This window comes from Dendropsophus ebraccatus, chromosome 6 (genome assembly GCF_027789765.1).
Source record: "Dendropsophus ebraccatus isolate aDenEbr1 chromosome 6, aDenEbr1.pat, whole genome shotgun sequence".
In the NCBI taxonomy this organism is placed as follows: Eukaryota; Metazoa; Chordata; class Amphibia; order Anura; family Hylidae; genus Dendropsophus; species Dendropsophus ebraccatus.
This window is the reverse complement of record NC_091459.1, coordinates 126,066,082-126,080,593: the sequence shown is the minus strand read 5'-3', so window position 1 is coordinate 126,080,593 and position 14,512 is coordinate 126,066,082. Positions and strand designations below refer to the sequence as shown.

At 41.3% G+C, this 14,512-nt stretch overlaps 1 protein-coding gene across 1 annotated transcript in view; it reads right to left on the bottom strand.

Moving 5' to 3' along the window:
• Positions 1-404: 404 nt before the first annotated feature.
• The window catches only part of LOC138795063 (opsin-5-like), a 30,234-nt gene continuing 16,126 nt past the window's right edge, over positions 405-14,512 (bottom strand). Inside the window, exons 3-4 of the mRNA XM_069974016.1 lie at positions 13,667-13,998; positions 405-1,099 (exon numbers count right to left, since the gene is read on the bottom strand). Coding sequence (XP_069830117.1) covers positions 740-1,099; positions 13,667-13,998 — 692 coding nt within the window. The 3' untranslated portion in view covers positions 405-739. The remainder of the gene's footprint in view (positions 1,100-13,666; positions 13,999-14,512) is intronic.

Sequence of the window (14,512 nt, the reverse complement as noted above, 5' to 3'; positions counted from 1 at the left end):
GTGGTCACAAACACTACAACTCCTAGCACACTTCATCATCCCTTGGCTCCTGGATCACCACCCTATCCAGGGTGTCTAGGGGGCATTGATCATCTGTGCGTCAGCTTAATTACCCAAGAAAAGTCTATAGTTTAGGAAAAAAGATTATGTTTTGTGATTGGCCAAGAGGAAGGAGTCTATTAGAGACGGGCGTGACTTGAGCATGATTGAGTCGGATCGTTCGGCATTTGATTACTGGTGGCTGAAGAACTTGGATGCAGCCCTAGGGAGTCTGGGAAAACTTGGATACAGCCAATGGCCTATGGTTATATTCATGTTTTCCAGGACTCTCTAGGGTAACTTCTTCAGCCACCGGTATTAAAATGCTGAACAATCCGACACAAGCATGTTTGAGTTGAGCTCATCTCCAGACAATACCTTCTGCTGTTAGACTGCTGTACTTTTAAGCACTCTACATAACTCTTCGGGGTTCATTTACTGGAGATGCTTTTACTAGGTTCTATCTCCAAGGGCATCTTATTGGTGCACTATGTTAAAGTTTTCTATCCTAGTGACAAATGCCCTTTAACTTTACCCCATCACCCAACAAATGCCGTGTGTAAGCCATTTGTTCAATTACTAAATCAAGAGGATGTCCATGAGGGTCGTGGTCCTTGATGGTGCCTGCCATGTACAGTATATACTCATATAATGGCTGCCACTGCTGAGTGGAGGTGATCCATCCAGCTTCAGGTTCCCTTCATTGGGTGATTGTCGAGCTTGATTGTCCTTTGTTAAATTTAAGCACTGAAGAGACCTGAATGTTGTCCCTACCCGACCAGATGACGGACACGGCTGGATTTTCTCCTGAGGTTTCTGGTTGTAAGAAATGGATCCTCCAGCCGCAGCAACACTTCAGCTGTTTCACTTTTTGCCGGAAGGTTTTGCTGAACACATAATAGATGATGGGGTTAAAGGCCGTGGATGATTTAGCGAAGAGGCAGGGGAGTAAAGAGACAGTGGGGGGAATGCTACCATTCGAGTGGAACATGGACCAGAAGCTGACAATAGCATAGGGCATCCAAGAGAGCAGAAATCCAAGGCTCACCAGTACCGCCATCTAGGGGAGGAAAAAATATCAAACATCAGGCAGGTTACTGATATGAAGAAATGATTAGGAAATTCTGTGTATTGTATAGTTGCAAAAAAAAAAAGTAAAGTGAAATGTTTGGAATGACCTGGATTTCCAAACTGATAACTAACATATTTAGTCTGGTTGCTCTTAATTATAATTACAATATAACTAAATCAACAAGTGTACTGTTCATATCTTTTACTGATCACATTGAGTAAACATCCACAGTGCAAGGAGAAAAAGTAGGCACTGATTGGTAAAAGGTGATTCAATTGAAGGTAAACAATAAGGAGTAGTCGGTAGGACACTCATCATAAAACGTGACTTTTATTTCAATCCATTAAAAACCATCATAATACAACGGACGGCCAGGACGTCAGCACCATATGGTAAATGTGACAGCTGTTTTGCACGCTTCAGCATGCTTCTCCAGACGTCTGTCACAGCTATCACATTTACCTATGGTGCTGGCGTCCTGGCCGTCCAATGTACTATGATGGTTTTTAATGAATGGATTGAAATCAAAGTCGTGTTTTATGGTGCCCTACCGACTACTCCTTATTGTTTACTGTTATATGACTGGACTCTGTTCACATGACGATTTCTTTTTCTATGTTTTAGGACTGATTCAGTCAAAGGGGTACTGGGGAGGGGAAAAAAAGTTTTCAAATCAACTGGTGGAGAACAGTGTTAGAGGAAAATGTAAGGGGAGCCATCCGTGACCTTAAGATGTGCAGAACAACAAGACAGTGAACTAATGTGCACATGTAAATCAACTAAAATGTAGTAAAAAAAAATTGATCTGTGATTTGGAATAGCCGGGCCTTGAATTTAAAGGGATATTCCCATCTCAGCTAATAGGTTTTCTAGGTCACAGACCACCATATAGCTATAATAAATATACACATATATAATATATATATATATATATATATATATATATATATATATATATATATACACACAGTGGGGAAAAAAAGTATTTAGTCAGTCACCAATAGTGCAAGTTCCACCACTTAAAAAGATGAGAGAGGCGTCTGTAATTGACACCATTTGTAGACCTCAACTATGGGAGAAAAAATGAGAAAACAAATCCAGAAAATCACATTGTCTGATTTTGTAAGAATTTATTTGCAAATTATGGTGAAAAATAAGTATTTGGTCAGTAACAAAATTTCATCTCAATACTTTGTTCTATCCTTTGTTGGCAATGACAGAGGGCAAACATTTTCTGTAAGTTTTCACAAGGTTGGCACACACTGTTGTTGGTATGTTGGCCCATTCCTCCATGCAGATCTCCTCGGCAACACAGACTTTCAACTCCCTCCAAAGGTTTTCTATAGGGTTGAGATCTGGAGACTGGCTAGGCCACTCCAGGACCTTGAAATGCTTCTTACGAAGCCACTCCTTCATTGCCCTGGCGGTGTGCTTTGGATCATTGTCATGTTGAAAGACCTAGCCACGTTTAATCTTCAATGCCCTTGCTAATGGAAGGAGGTTTGCACTCAAAATCTCATGATACATGGCCCCATTCATTCTTTCATGTACCCGGATCAGTCGTCCTGGCCCCTTTGCAGAGAAACAGCCCCAAAGCATGATGTTTCCACCCCATGCTTTACAGTAGGTATGGTGTTTGATGGATGCAACTCAGTATTCTTTTTCCTCCAAACACAACAAGTTGTGTTTCTACCAAACAGTTCCACTTTGGTTTCATCAGACCATAGTACATTCTCCCAATACTCTTCTGGATTATCCAAATGCTCTCTAGCAAACTTCAGACGGGCCTGGACATGTACTGGCTTAAGCAGTGGGACACGTCTGGCACTGCAGGATCTGAGTCCCTGGCGGCGTAGTGTGTTACTGATGGTAGGCTTTGTTACATTGGTCCCAGCTCTCTGCAGTATATTCACTAGGTCCCCTCGCATGGTTCTGGGATTTTTGCTCACCGTTCTTGTGATCATTTTGACCCCACGGGGTGAGATTTTGCGTGGAACCCCAGATCGAGGGAGATTATCAGTGGTCTTGTATGTCTTCCATTTTCTAATTATTGCTCCCACAGTTGATTTCTTCACTCCAAGCTGGTTGCCTATTGCAGATTCAGTCTTCCCAGCCTGGTGCAGGGCTACAATTTTGTTTCTGGTGTCCTTTGACAGCTCTTTGGTCTTCACCATAGTGGAGTTTGGAGTCTGACAGTTTGAGGGTGTGCACAGGTGTCTTTTTATACTGATAACAAGTTTAAACAGGTGTCATTACTACAGGTAATGAGTGGAGGAAAGAGGAGACTCTTAAAGAAGAAGTTACAGGTCTGTTTGAGCCAGAAATCTTGATTGTTTGTGGGTGACCAAATACTTATTTTCCACCATAATTTGCAAATAAATTCTTACAAAATCAGACAATGTGATTTTTTGGATTTGTTTTCTCATTTTGTCTCTCATAGTTGAGGTCTACCTATGATTTAAATTACAGACGCCTCTCATCTTTTCAAGTGGGAGAACTTGCACTATTGGTGACTAACTAAATACTTTTTTTCCCCACTGTATATATATATATATATTCTCTATACATCAATATCCACCAGCCAGACCACTGTTCTTAGAGCAGAGTGGTGGTCTGTAACCTAGACAACGAGCTGTCAACAATGTGAGGGAAAGAGCAGCATCAGAAGAAGGAGGCAAGTTTGCTAAATGAATATATTTGCAAAAATATTTAACATAAGGCTCTCTACAAGTAAAACTATATTCGTTTAGAAGGGAATACCACTTTAATCCTATTGGGATGCTGTGGTATAACCTGAATAAGGGAGCAAACATTAGGGATCTCAGAAATATTGCCCAAACAGTTTGATAGAATTTATTACTGTTATTATTAAATTGCTGGGGGTCACTTACTTTCCCCCTGCACTATAGACATTTACTCAATGTAAATGTATAAATGACATCATCGCCCTAGCTAGTTTACTTACAATGCTTGGTCTATAATTGTAACTTACAGAACATTTAGGCCACATTTTATAAGTAATCAATGCAGAAAAAGAGTTCACTTACTTTTTTTCACAATTTTAACTAACTAGATGGATACACAGGAGAGAAAGAAACAAACAATAAAAACTAGATACTGTGGATCGCTATTCTACACTCTGTCTTCATGCTGTGTCTCAGTAATGAGAAGACTGTGACCCGGTAGTCGCTGACTATGTCACCTGCAGAGTTGGATAAGCAGCACTGTAGGAGACGGCTGCGTTCCTCGAGGAATATATACATTGGAGGGCTCTGATAGATATACAGTTACATAAACACCCATCTATAATTGCTATCATCATAGACCCAAGAATAGCAGTCTTCTCACCACCTTCATGATGGAGTCAGACAACAATATAGAACATCCGGTGCAGACCCTCCAGTAATGTACAGCACTATACACGTCCATGTGGTTTTGAAAGTCCTATCCGCATGTGACAAAGTTTAGATTTTATAATTCTACTTTGAATTATTTCTCAGTTTTTCATTCTGGATTTAACCCATTGAAAGGCGTACAGTAGGGTAGAATCTGCACCAAGTTAACATGTGACACAAAGGGGCTGGTTGCACAAGTGTGAGCCTTAAAGTGACACTGTACCCACAATATGATCCCCTCCCAAACTGCTCGTATTGTCAGATAGCTGCTTTTAATCCAAGATCTGTCCTGGGGTCCGTTCCGCAGTTGACGCAGTTATTGTCCTAAAAAAAACAACTTTAGAACTTGCAGCCCTGTGTCAAATTGGAGCTGCCTAGAGTACCCATGCCCTAGGATTGCGATGCCTTTCCTTCCCTCCTCCCCGCCTCTTCATCATTAGGAATGCTCCAGGAAAATTTTCTCCTATTCCTCACCTGTGTGAACACGGCACATGGACCGGATCGTTGAGGCACCTGTGCAGAGTTCAAACAAGAGGAATAGGAGAAAATGTTCTAGGGGCATTCCTAATGACGAGGAGGGTGGGGAGGAAGATGGAGGGGTGTTGCAATCCTATTGCACACACACTCTAGGCCACGCCAAGACTCCAGAGACTGAAAGAGAATGTTGTTGTTGTTTTTTTCTAATCCATTGCTTTATTAAAGTTATATTACTTTGTAATATAACTTTATTAAAGGGAAACTATCAGCAGGTTAGAAGAGTCTAACCTACTGATATCTTCTTACCATGATCTTCAATGCCGTTTCTGTGATATTAACAGTTTAATCAATATTCTGGTGCACTGGGGGTGGGGCTATCACCTCCAGTAGTCCTATCCCAAGTGCACCAAAACACCTAATTAGCATAATGATTAAACTGCTAATATTACAGAAATTGTGCCGATGATGAAGGTAAGAAACTTCATACATACAGTAGAAAGACATACAGTATCAACAGGTTAAATGCTTCTCGGTCCAATGCTGTTATCCATGCTCCCCTGTCATGAGACAGGGAAATTAGGTTTAATGGACAATAAGCCCCGCCTTATTGACACTGTCTGTAACTGATGGTGGCCATAGCACCCCACAGGAAAACTAGGGCAACAGGATCATCTTAAAGGCGACCTGTCATCAGTTTCATGCTGTCCAAACCAAGGGTCTGGTGTCTTTATTATTGATTGATGGATTACTTGATTTATATAGCTGTTGTTTTACTTCAATACTTAAAAAGAAAAGTTCAGCTAAAAAAAAAAATGCCCTCCTCCGACCCCTACAACTTTTTTTTTTTTTTTTAACAAAGCTATATGTGCTTTATAATTGTTTGCTCCATGGTCTGTACTTTTTATTTGGGGCAGATAAGACTTTTTGTCCTTTTTGTTCATACTGTTCCACACAGCAATACCAAAATCTACTTCTTTACTTACTTTATTTACATCTACAACGTCTTTATTTGCAAAATGGGGATAGGGAGATGATCTAAAGGGGTTGTCCAGGCAGGACTCTTTAGCTGTATGCCTGGGGAGGGGGTAAATAAAGTAAAATAACAAATACTTACCTTCCTGGCTCCTGCACTGCCACCAGTATTATGCCACAGGGACATGATGTAACCGGCCTGCTCAGCCAAATAGCAGCTATTGCGGACCTACTGGAAACCATACCCACTATGGATAACATCAGCAATTAACCATTCACCCGACAGAACTGCTGATGATGAGATGAATGGTTATTAAATTATCCAGGGGCGGATTAACTTTACCATAGGCCCCGGGCTGTCCGCCAAGCCTGGGCCCCCCAACCCCTATGGTAGCACTAGCATGGTGCTCATAGTAGAGGATAGATAATGTCATGATGCCCTGATTTGTGCAAAATTTCGGAAAAAAAAGCTGTGTTTTTTTGCAAATCATGGCAGAACTTTAGCCCGGAGACAATACACCACTGAAAGTATAAGTCTGTTTGGGTGGCCATGGGCCCTTCAGGAGCTCAGGGCCCCGGGCTGCCACCAGAAACGGACCTATTATAATCCGCTACTGAAATTATCCTTGGTAGATACATGGTCGATAGAAATAAAATCCAGAATCTCCTTATTAACCATAGGAATGTCATGTCAGATGTCCATCCTGCGTGTGATCCCTCTCAGACACATATGATTCTCAAGAATAACTGTGGTTATGAATGAACCAAATTGTAGTCACAAAACTGAGTGACTTAAGTCAATTTTATGTGCTTTTCCCTGAATAAGGCGCTTTGTGTTCAATGTAAAACAAACACCATAAAACTAACATGAACTGATAAATGCGGCGTAGAAACTAGAGGTCGTTCACATGGAAATGTCTGTTAGGATTCGGGTATAATCTGCACTCAGCTTTAGCCATCAGTCTAGTGTAATACTCTTCAATTCTTCTAATATGCTGATCTGTGTGTCACCATGGTTACAGACTACAAACATATTCCATGTAGTCTGATCTTGCAGTCATGTGTTGGGTTTTTTTCCAACCTCATTAGGAGCATGAAGGTGTTTTTTCTAAGTGGAATAAGTCACTAAAGATTTCTAGGACAATAGTTAATGTCTTACAGAAACAGATGAGGGCATGCTGAAGAGAAGAGGGCATGCTGAACAGCATAGGACATGTTAAAATGCAACACACTAATTTCTTTTTTCCAACAGCTGTAGTTGGGGGGGGGGGGGGGGGTGTTTACCAGTCCCACCGAAGCAGACATATAAATATATTGGTTTTATTTTAGAGAGTGTGAGGAGAGCTCTATAAAGGTGTTTTAAAACTTATAGATAAATAGATTTATTTGAAAGATCTTTAAAACCGAAGCCAGAAACAGACTATAAACTGGGAACAGGTCGTACAGGAAAGACTGAGATTTCTCCTCCTAATGCTGCGTTTACACGGAACGATTATCGTGCAAATTTACACGATAACGATAGAATTCGAACGATAATCGTACGTGTAAACGCAATGAACGATCGAACAACGAGCGAGAAATTGTTCATTTTGGTCTTTGAACATGTTCTTAAATCATCGTTCGTAAAAAAAATCGCAGATCGTTCCGTGTAAACAGTCGTTCACCAATTTTACCTTTGTGCGAGATAGGCTTAAGCGATCGCAAAACGAATTTTCCGTACGATATATCGTTCCGTCTAAATGCTGATCGTTATAAAAGAAAAATCATAACTTCGAAGTCGTTAATCGTACGATCGAGCGAATTATCGCACCGTGTAAACCCAGCATTAAAAGTCAATTGCTGCAGTGGTTCTCAACTCCAGTCTTCAAGACCCACCAACAAGTCATGTTTTGAGGATTTCACAGGTGATATAATTATAGTCAGTGCACCAGTAACTGCCACAGCTGTTCGTTGTATGGGATGTCCGCAAAACATGACCTGTTGGTGGGTCTTGAGGACTGGAGTTGTGAAACACTGAATTACTGGCTTTGGCGTCAAAAACCTGTCAGATAAATCTCTCTGTGTAAGCACACCATTAAGATAGGTGAAGTTAGGTCATTCATGGACCGCTGAGAATGATATGCAAATAAATATTATCTATCTATCTATCTATCTATCTATCTATCTATCTATCTATCTATCTATCTATCCATCTTCTATCTATCTATCTATCTATCTCCTATCTATCTCTTATCTATCTATCTATCTATCTCCTATCTATCTATCTATCTATCTATCTATCTATCTATCTATCATCTATCTATCTATCTATCTATCTATCTATCTATCTATCATCTATCTATCTATCTATCTATCTATCTATCTATCTATCTATTATCTATCTATCTATCTATCTATCTATCTATCTATCTATCTCCTATCTATCTATCTATCTATCTATCTATCTATCTATCTATCTATCTATCTATCTATCCAACAGGAATGTGAACAGCACTGCTTGTAGCTCGTAGGTTTGGCGGGTGCCAGCTGGACGATCCTGATCACAGATCCAAGTAATTATGCAAAGGAATCCAACAGCACTTCCCAATAAATTCAAACGTGTAAATTTATTTCATCTCTTTAAACAAACAAACAAACGTAGTGCAGCATAGCAAATTTCAAGCGACATTTCTCCCGTCTCACACGGGCTTTTTCAAGCTCATATTACAAGTTGACAATCAGCTACTTATCCAAAACGTGTGATTTAAAAGTGATTTCTTATTTGTTATTTATGCTCATGCGTTTATGTGTCATGCTCACAGAGATCCAAATGATGTGGACTTTACCAAATTGCACATCCTTCTTCGTTGTGACATAATGATTTTCTTTCATTTGAATGTCTATTTACTTCTACAATGTGGATGTTGTATTAGGTGGTTTTCAAGTATTCAATTTACCTAAGCACTTGAAGGGTTAACACTAGAGATGTGCAAACCTCCAGCATGCTCGAGTCGACCCGAACCCGAACGTTCGGCATTTGATTAGCGGTGGCTGCTGAACTTGGATAAAGCCCTAAGGCTATGTGGAAATCATGGATATTCTCATTGGTTGTGTCCATGTTTTCCAGACAACCTTAGAGCTTTATCCAAGTTCAGCAGCCCCCGCTAATCAAATACCGATCGTTCGGGTTCGGATTGACTCGAACCCGAACCCGGTTTGCTCATCTCTAGTTAACACTATTGAAGGATTCACAGAGATTCACCAACATCACTTTTAGACTATGTTTACACTACGTAAAAGTACGGCAACAACGGCTGTACTTTGAACGAGTGGAACACTGCCTATTCTTCTATGGGATCCCTGCCGGAGCTTATACACTTAGTAAACGCTCCGGCTGGGATCCCATGCGGCGCCGCAATGAACTGACATGTCAGTTTTCTGCGGCCGCAATTCAGTGAATTGCGGCCGCAGAAAGTCCTGTCAGTTCACACAATGAAGCGAGCGTCTCCGGCCGCTTGCTTCATTGTGTGCTAAGAGAGTTCTAATGCGGGCGCGAGCTGATGCTCCCACATCAGAGCTCTGCGACCGGAAAGATCATGATGATCTTTGCAGAGACCGGCCGTTCCGTGACCTGGCCGGGTCACAGAACGGCCGGTCTCTTACAGCGTGTGAACATGGCCTTAACCACACGTTTTGTATAAGTATTTAAGTGTCACTTTGTAATATAAGCTTGAAAATGCCCGCGTGAGACGGGAGAAACGTCGCTAGCAATTTGCTATGCTGCACAATATTTGTTTTTGTGAAGTGATGGAATAAATTAATAATAAAAAATCTTCAAAAATAAAGTGCAACACAAAATACCAAGGCACCAGTATTAGTATTTTGTGTGCTGCACATTATTGTTGTAGATTTTTGATGGAATAAACTCACAAGTTTTTTTGCTGCGTTTACACGAAACGACTATCGTTCAAATTTGCACGATAACGATCGCATTTGAGCGATCATCGTTCCGTGTAAACATAGCGAATGATCAAGCGACGAGCGAGAAATCGTTCATTTTGATCTTTAAACATGTTCTCATTGTCGTTCGCAAAAAATTCGCAGATCGTTTCGTATAAACAGTCTTTCACCGATTTAACCTATGTGTGAGATGGGCTTAAGCGATCGCAATACGATTTTTCCATACGATATATCGTTCCGTCTAAACGCTGACCGTTATCAAAAACAAATCATTATTTCGAAATCATTAATCGTATGATTGGGCGAATTATCAAGCATTTCACGTTCTAATTTTGAGTGCTGTGGATTATCTACTGGATCTCTCTCTCTCATATCTACCTCAGATATCTGCTTATAAGAACATATCATGGGGGGTGGGGTGGGGGGTATATTCCATCATTTCTTCATAATCAGCCCTAATTGCAATCACACTCGGACTATTGAATTCCTGTAGAGAACTACTCATATCACACGGAGGAGTAATTGGTGTCATAGATACACGGACACATTGTGCATCCCAGAGACCCTCACCCTCCCTCATTAAGGGGTCACTTTATAATTATTACTACAAATGAAACTTAAAGTGATTGAAAGAAAAACAGATCACTAATAACGGGAAAATCGGAGCCTCCAGCAATATACCTAGAGCTGCCTCCTATACTCCATAAGGGACTGTGTGAAATGAGATGATAGAAACCGCTCACATCCTCCGCTCAATATCCCAATGGTTGCTGGCACTACTGTATGTCGGAGGCATTCTGATGGGGCGGTTATATGGAAGACTTTTTTTTATATATGGTATTCTGCTATTTCTGTTATATATTTCTAGAGGTTACATGAGAGGTAATGAACCTATGGACGGGCTGGGCCTCGCTGATCACAGTCAGGCTTGCATGACCGCCATCCTACGTTCTGTGGACGGGTCTGCTCACTTGGAAGACCGAACTATTGATGCATTATCTCTGAGATATATTATCTCTGGGCGATCCCCAATGAAAGGGTCCGGCATGGTGGAAGATGGAGTGCCCTGGTGTTGTGGTGCAGATGAAAGCCAGACATGGAGTTGGAACTTAATGGACTCCAAATAAGCAAATAAAGTTACAAAAAAGTCCAGATTGGCAGGACTAGAGTTCACACATACAGGATCCGCAGCAGATTTGATGGTGCAGATTTGATTTGCTTTGAATCTGCGATTTCAAATATGCTGCAGATCCTGTACGTGTGAACACACCCTTCTGTAGTGAAAGCTGGCATTCTTATCGTCCTTAGGGCCCTATTCCAACGGACGATTATCGTTAAATCGTTCAAATCTAAACGATAATAGTTCGGTTGAAATGCAGTTAACGATTAACGACCGAACGAGAAATCGTTGATCGCTTTATAAGACCTGGACCTATTTTTATCGTTGCTCGTTCGCAAAACGCTCGCAAATCGTTCGCATTGAATAAGACATCGTTCGGTCGTTCGCAATAGATACAAACGCAATAGCGAAGAAATAGCAAAGAAAAGACGATCGCAATTACGATCATAAGTAACGATTATCGTTCCATGGAAATGAGTGAACGTTTTCAGGTCTTTCGCAATAGCGGTCGTTTGAGATCGTTAATCATTAACGATTATGCAAACGATAATCGTCCGGTGGAATAGGGCCCTTACTTTGGTGATGGAATCATTCTGCAATCTATACTTTACTAATGGGGGTGCTACACCGGCTGCTCCCGACAAGGCTCTTATACTTGTTCTACTCATTCTTTCCCTTCTCTGCAATGCTCAGTCTGCAGGGTGAAGGACAAAAGGTAAGGTTCCTATTGCCACATAGATAACTAGGCCCGGCCTGAAGCCTAACAGGTCTTAGACATGCAGTGGGTCTCCTGTACAGCTTATCCCTAATGATTAGACAAATCTTCCTCTACTCTCTCTCCTCTGTAGTAATCCCTTTAGTATGAAATGAAAAACAGATGATCCAGCAGGCTCTGATGTAGCACGTAAAATCACATCCCGTTTATTAAACAGAAATCACCTTAGTGTACACATGCCCACAGCAAAAAAAAAAAAACGACGTGTTTCGGGTGCGGTTTATGCTTAGAGTAAGGCTATGTTCACACTACGTAAAAGTATGGCCATTGTTGCCATCGGCAATGCGGGCGCTCGCTGATGCGCCCACATCAGAACACTGTGGCTGGAAAGATCATCGGGATGACCTTTTGCAGAGACCGGCCGTTCCGTGACCCAGCCCATACGTAGTGTGAACATAGCCTAAGGGTGCAAAAACCGCACTCGAAATGCCTCACAGTTTTTTGTTTTTTTTTGCTGGGGGCATGTTTTCAAGTGTACACAAAGGTGATTTCTGTTTAATAAACGGAATGTGATTTTACTTGCTACATCAGAGCCTTCTGGATCATCTGTTTTCATTTCATGCAATTACGTCACTTACCATTGGAGTGGATCTGTGCAAGCCAAAAGATCTTTACAGGAGAGGTGAGCTGGCTTAATCTTTTTTTTTCTAAATTATCTTTAGTAGTATACTAATTTGGCAATATCCAGGGAAATTTTCAGTACTTCCGAGGGACTTCCAGCTCCTAGCGCACCCAGAAGTCCTAAGGCCTGCTCTAGGGAAGGGGGGCTTAGCTGCTCTACTCCCATCCTTACTCTTCCCTAAGCTAATCTCCCCCACAAACACTTGGAATATAGACTGATGGCGGGCTACCCATATACATATCATAACTGTCTGCCAATTGTTTGTTGAATTGTAAGCTATACCCCACCCCCAGAGGAGTCCCCCCAAGAACATAAAGATCAGCTAGTTGAAAGCCAACACACCAAATCCATCTCTCTTCCAACAATATCCATACATGTTGCAGTCTCGGCCAGTCCCCCCAAAACTGGCAGGTTCGGCTAACTTTATATTCATGGTAATACGTCCCTATATAGTAATATGTCCCTATATAGTAATATGTCCCTATAGCGCATGGGGTCATTCCTCTACACTGTTTTTAGGAACCTTTTTAGTTTATTAGATATGTAATTGGTGCACTAGGGGCGGGACTACCACCTTAAGTGCACCAATACGCCCATCCAACCCAGCCCTCCTAATGAATATTCATCTGGGCTCTGCATAGATAAGCGCCGGAGTGACTCCAGTGCAGAGCACTGCCCCAATATTCGTTAAGCAGGCAGGCCGGTCGGGGTGGATCGGTGCACTAAGAGTGGTAGTCCCACCCCCAGTGCACCAAACCACCTCATTTACATAACCAATCAACTAAAACGTTCCCAAAATGCAACTGAGGATCAAGGTAAGAAAATTTGCTTCATCCTTCATGCCCTGGGCTCGATGGGGATAGAGATTTTTCTAACCTGCTGATAGTTTCCCTTTAAGAGATGTTGAAGTGTTTAACGGTGTCTAAAGTTTTGATGGCGCTCATTTAAGAGCTTCTCTTCCAATCTTGCTGCTCGCTGCGGGAAGCTGACTTATACATTAATGGAGCCCAACTTATCCTGTAAGCAACTGAAGAGGCTGATTGGGGTCTGAGCGACCAGACCCAACTAATCAAAACTTTTGACACAAAAGTCTTTACGGGTGCATTGATTTTCTGCGGTTAGATACCATCGCCCACACACAATTGTAGAGTTACACAAGCAATTCTGTTCTCAGCAGGGAGTCTGAGGTCTAGATTGATGTGCGCGAGGTTTACATTGTATAAGACATGAATAGATAAGGTCACCCGTCACTCACCACCGTTAGTTTTTTCTCCACTCTGGCCGCATTCGGCATCTTGTCATAGTTCTGGATTTCTTGGTAGGCTTTGTGAAGTTTCCAGGCTATGGTTGTATAACACGTGATGATGGTGATAGCTGGAGTAATAGTGCACAGGATGAACATACTGACGATGAACGAGAATCCATTGTTAGAATTCTGGAACTCAGCCCAGGCTATGGTGCAAGAAATACCGAATGGTTCTGGACCATAGTGACCCCATCCAACCAATGGGAATATTGCCCAGAGCAAGGCATAGAGCCATATTAAGACGATCACAACGTATATTGCTTTCTTCTTTATTAGATTACCTGAAAAGGAAAATGAAGAGTTAATTTGTAAAAAAAAAAAAAAAAAAAGTTATATATATATATATATATATTAAAAAAACAATCTAAACAGATTTTTTTGGACCAAATAACAACATGGTATTAAAAAATGAATATTAGAGTTGAGAGAACTTCATGAAAGTGTCTGGGTTTGACAACTTCGAACCCCAATACTCTGCGTTTAACTCCCTGATTTTGCCTGTTTACCTTCTCCAGACACAGGGAGTTTAATTTCTCTCCCCCTTTTAATGTGTTCTGTCCTGATCTAGCTGTTACTAGAGACAGATTTCCCCTACCAACAGGTAGTGGAGAGCACATTGCAGAGAAGGAAGACACCTAGTGGCCAAGACTTTTCTGCAGTTTTTTTATGAGGAAGAGAGTTTTTTTTTTTCTTATTTACAAAGATGTCAGGCATCACAGGAAGCCCTGATTCTAATTTTACATCTATGTGTAGGAGGTAATTAATTTTTTTTTTCAGAAAATAAGGCTGGCTTTA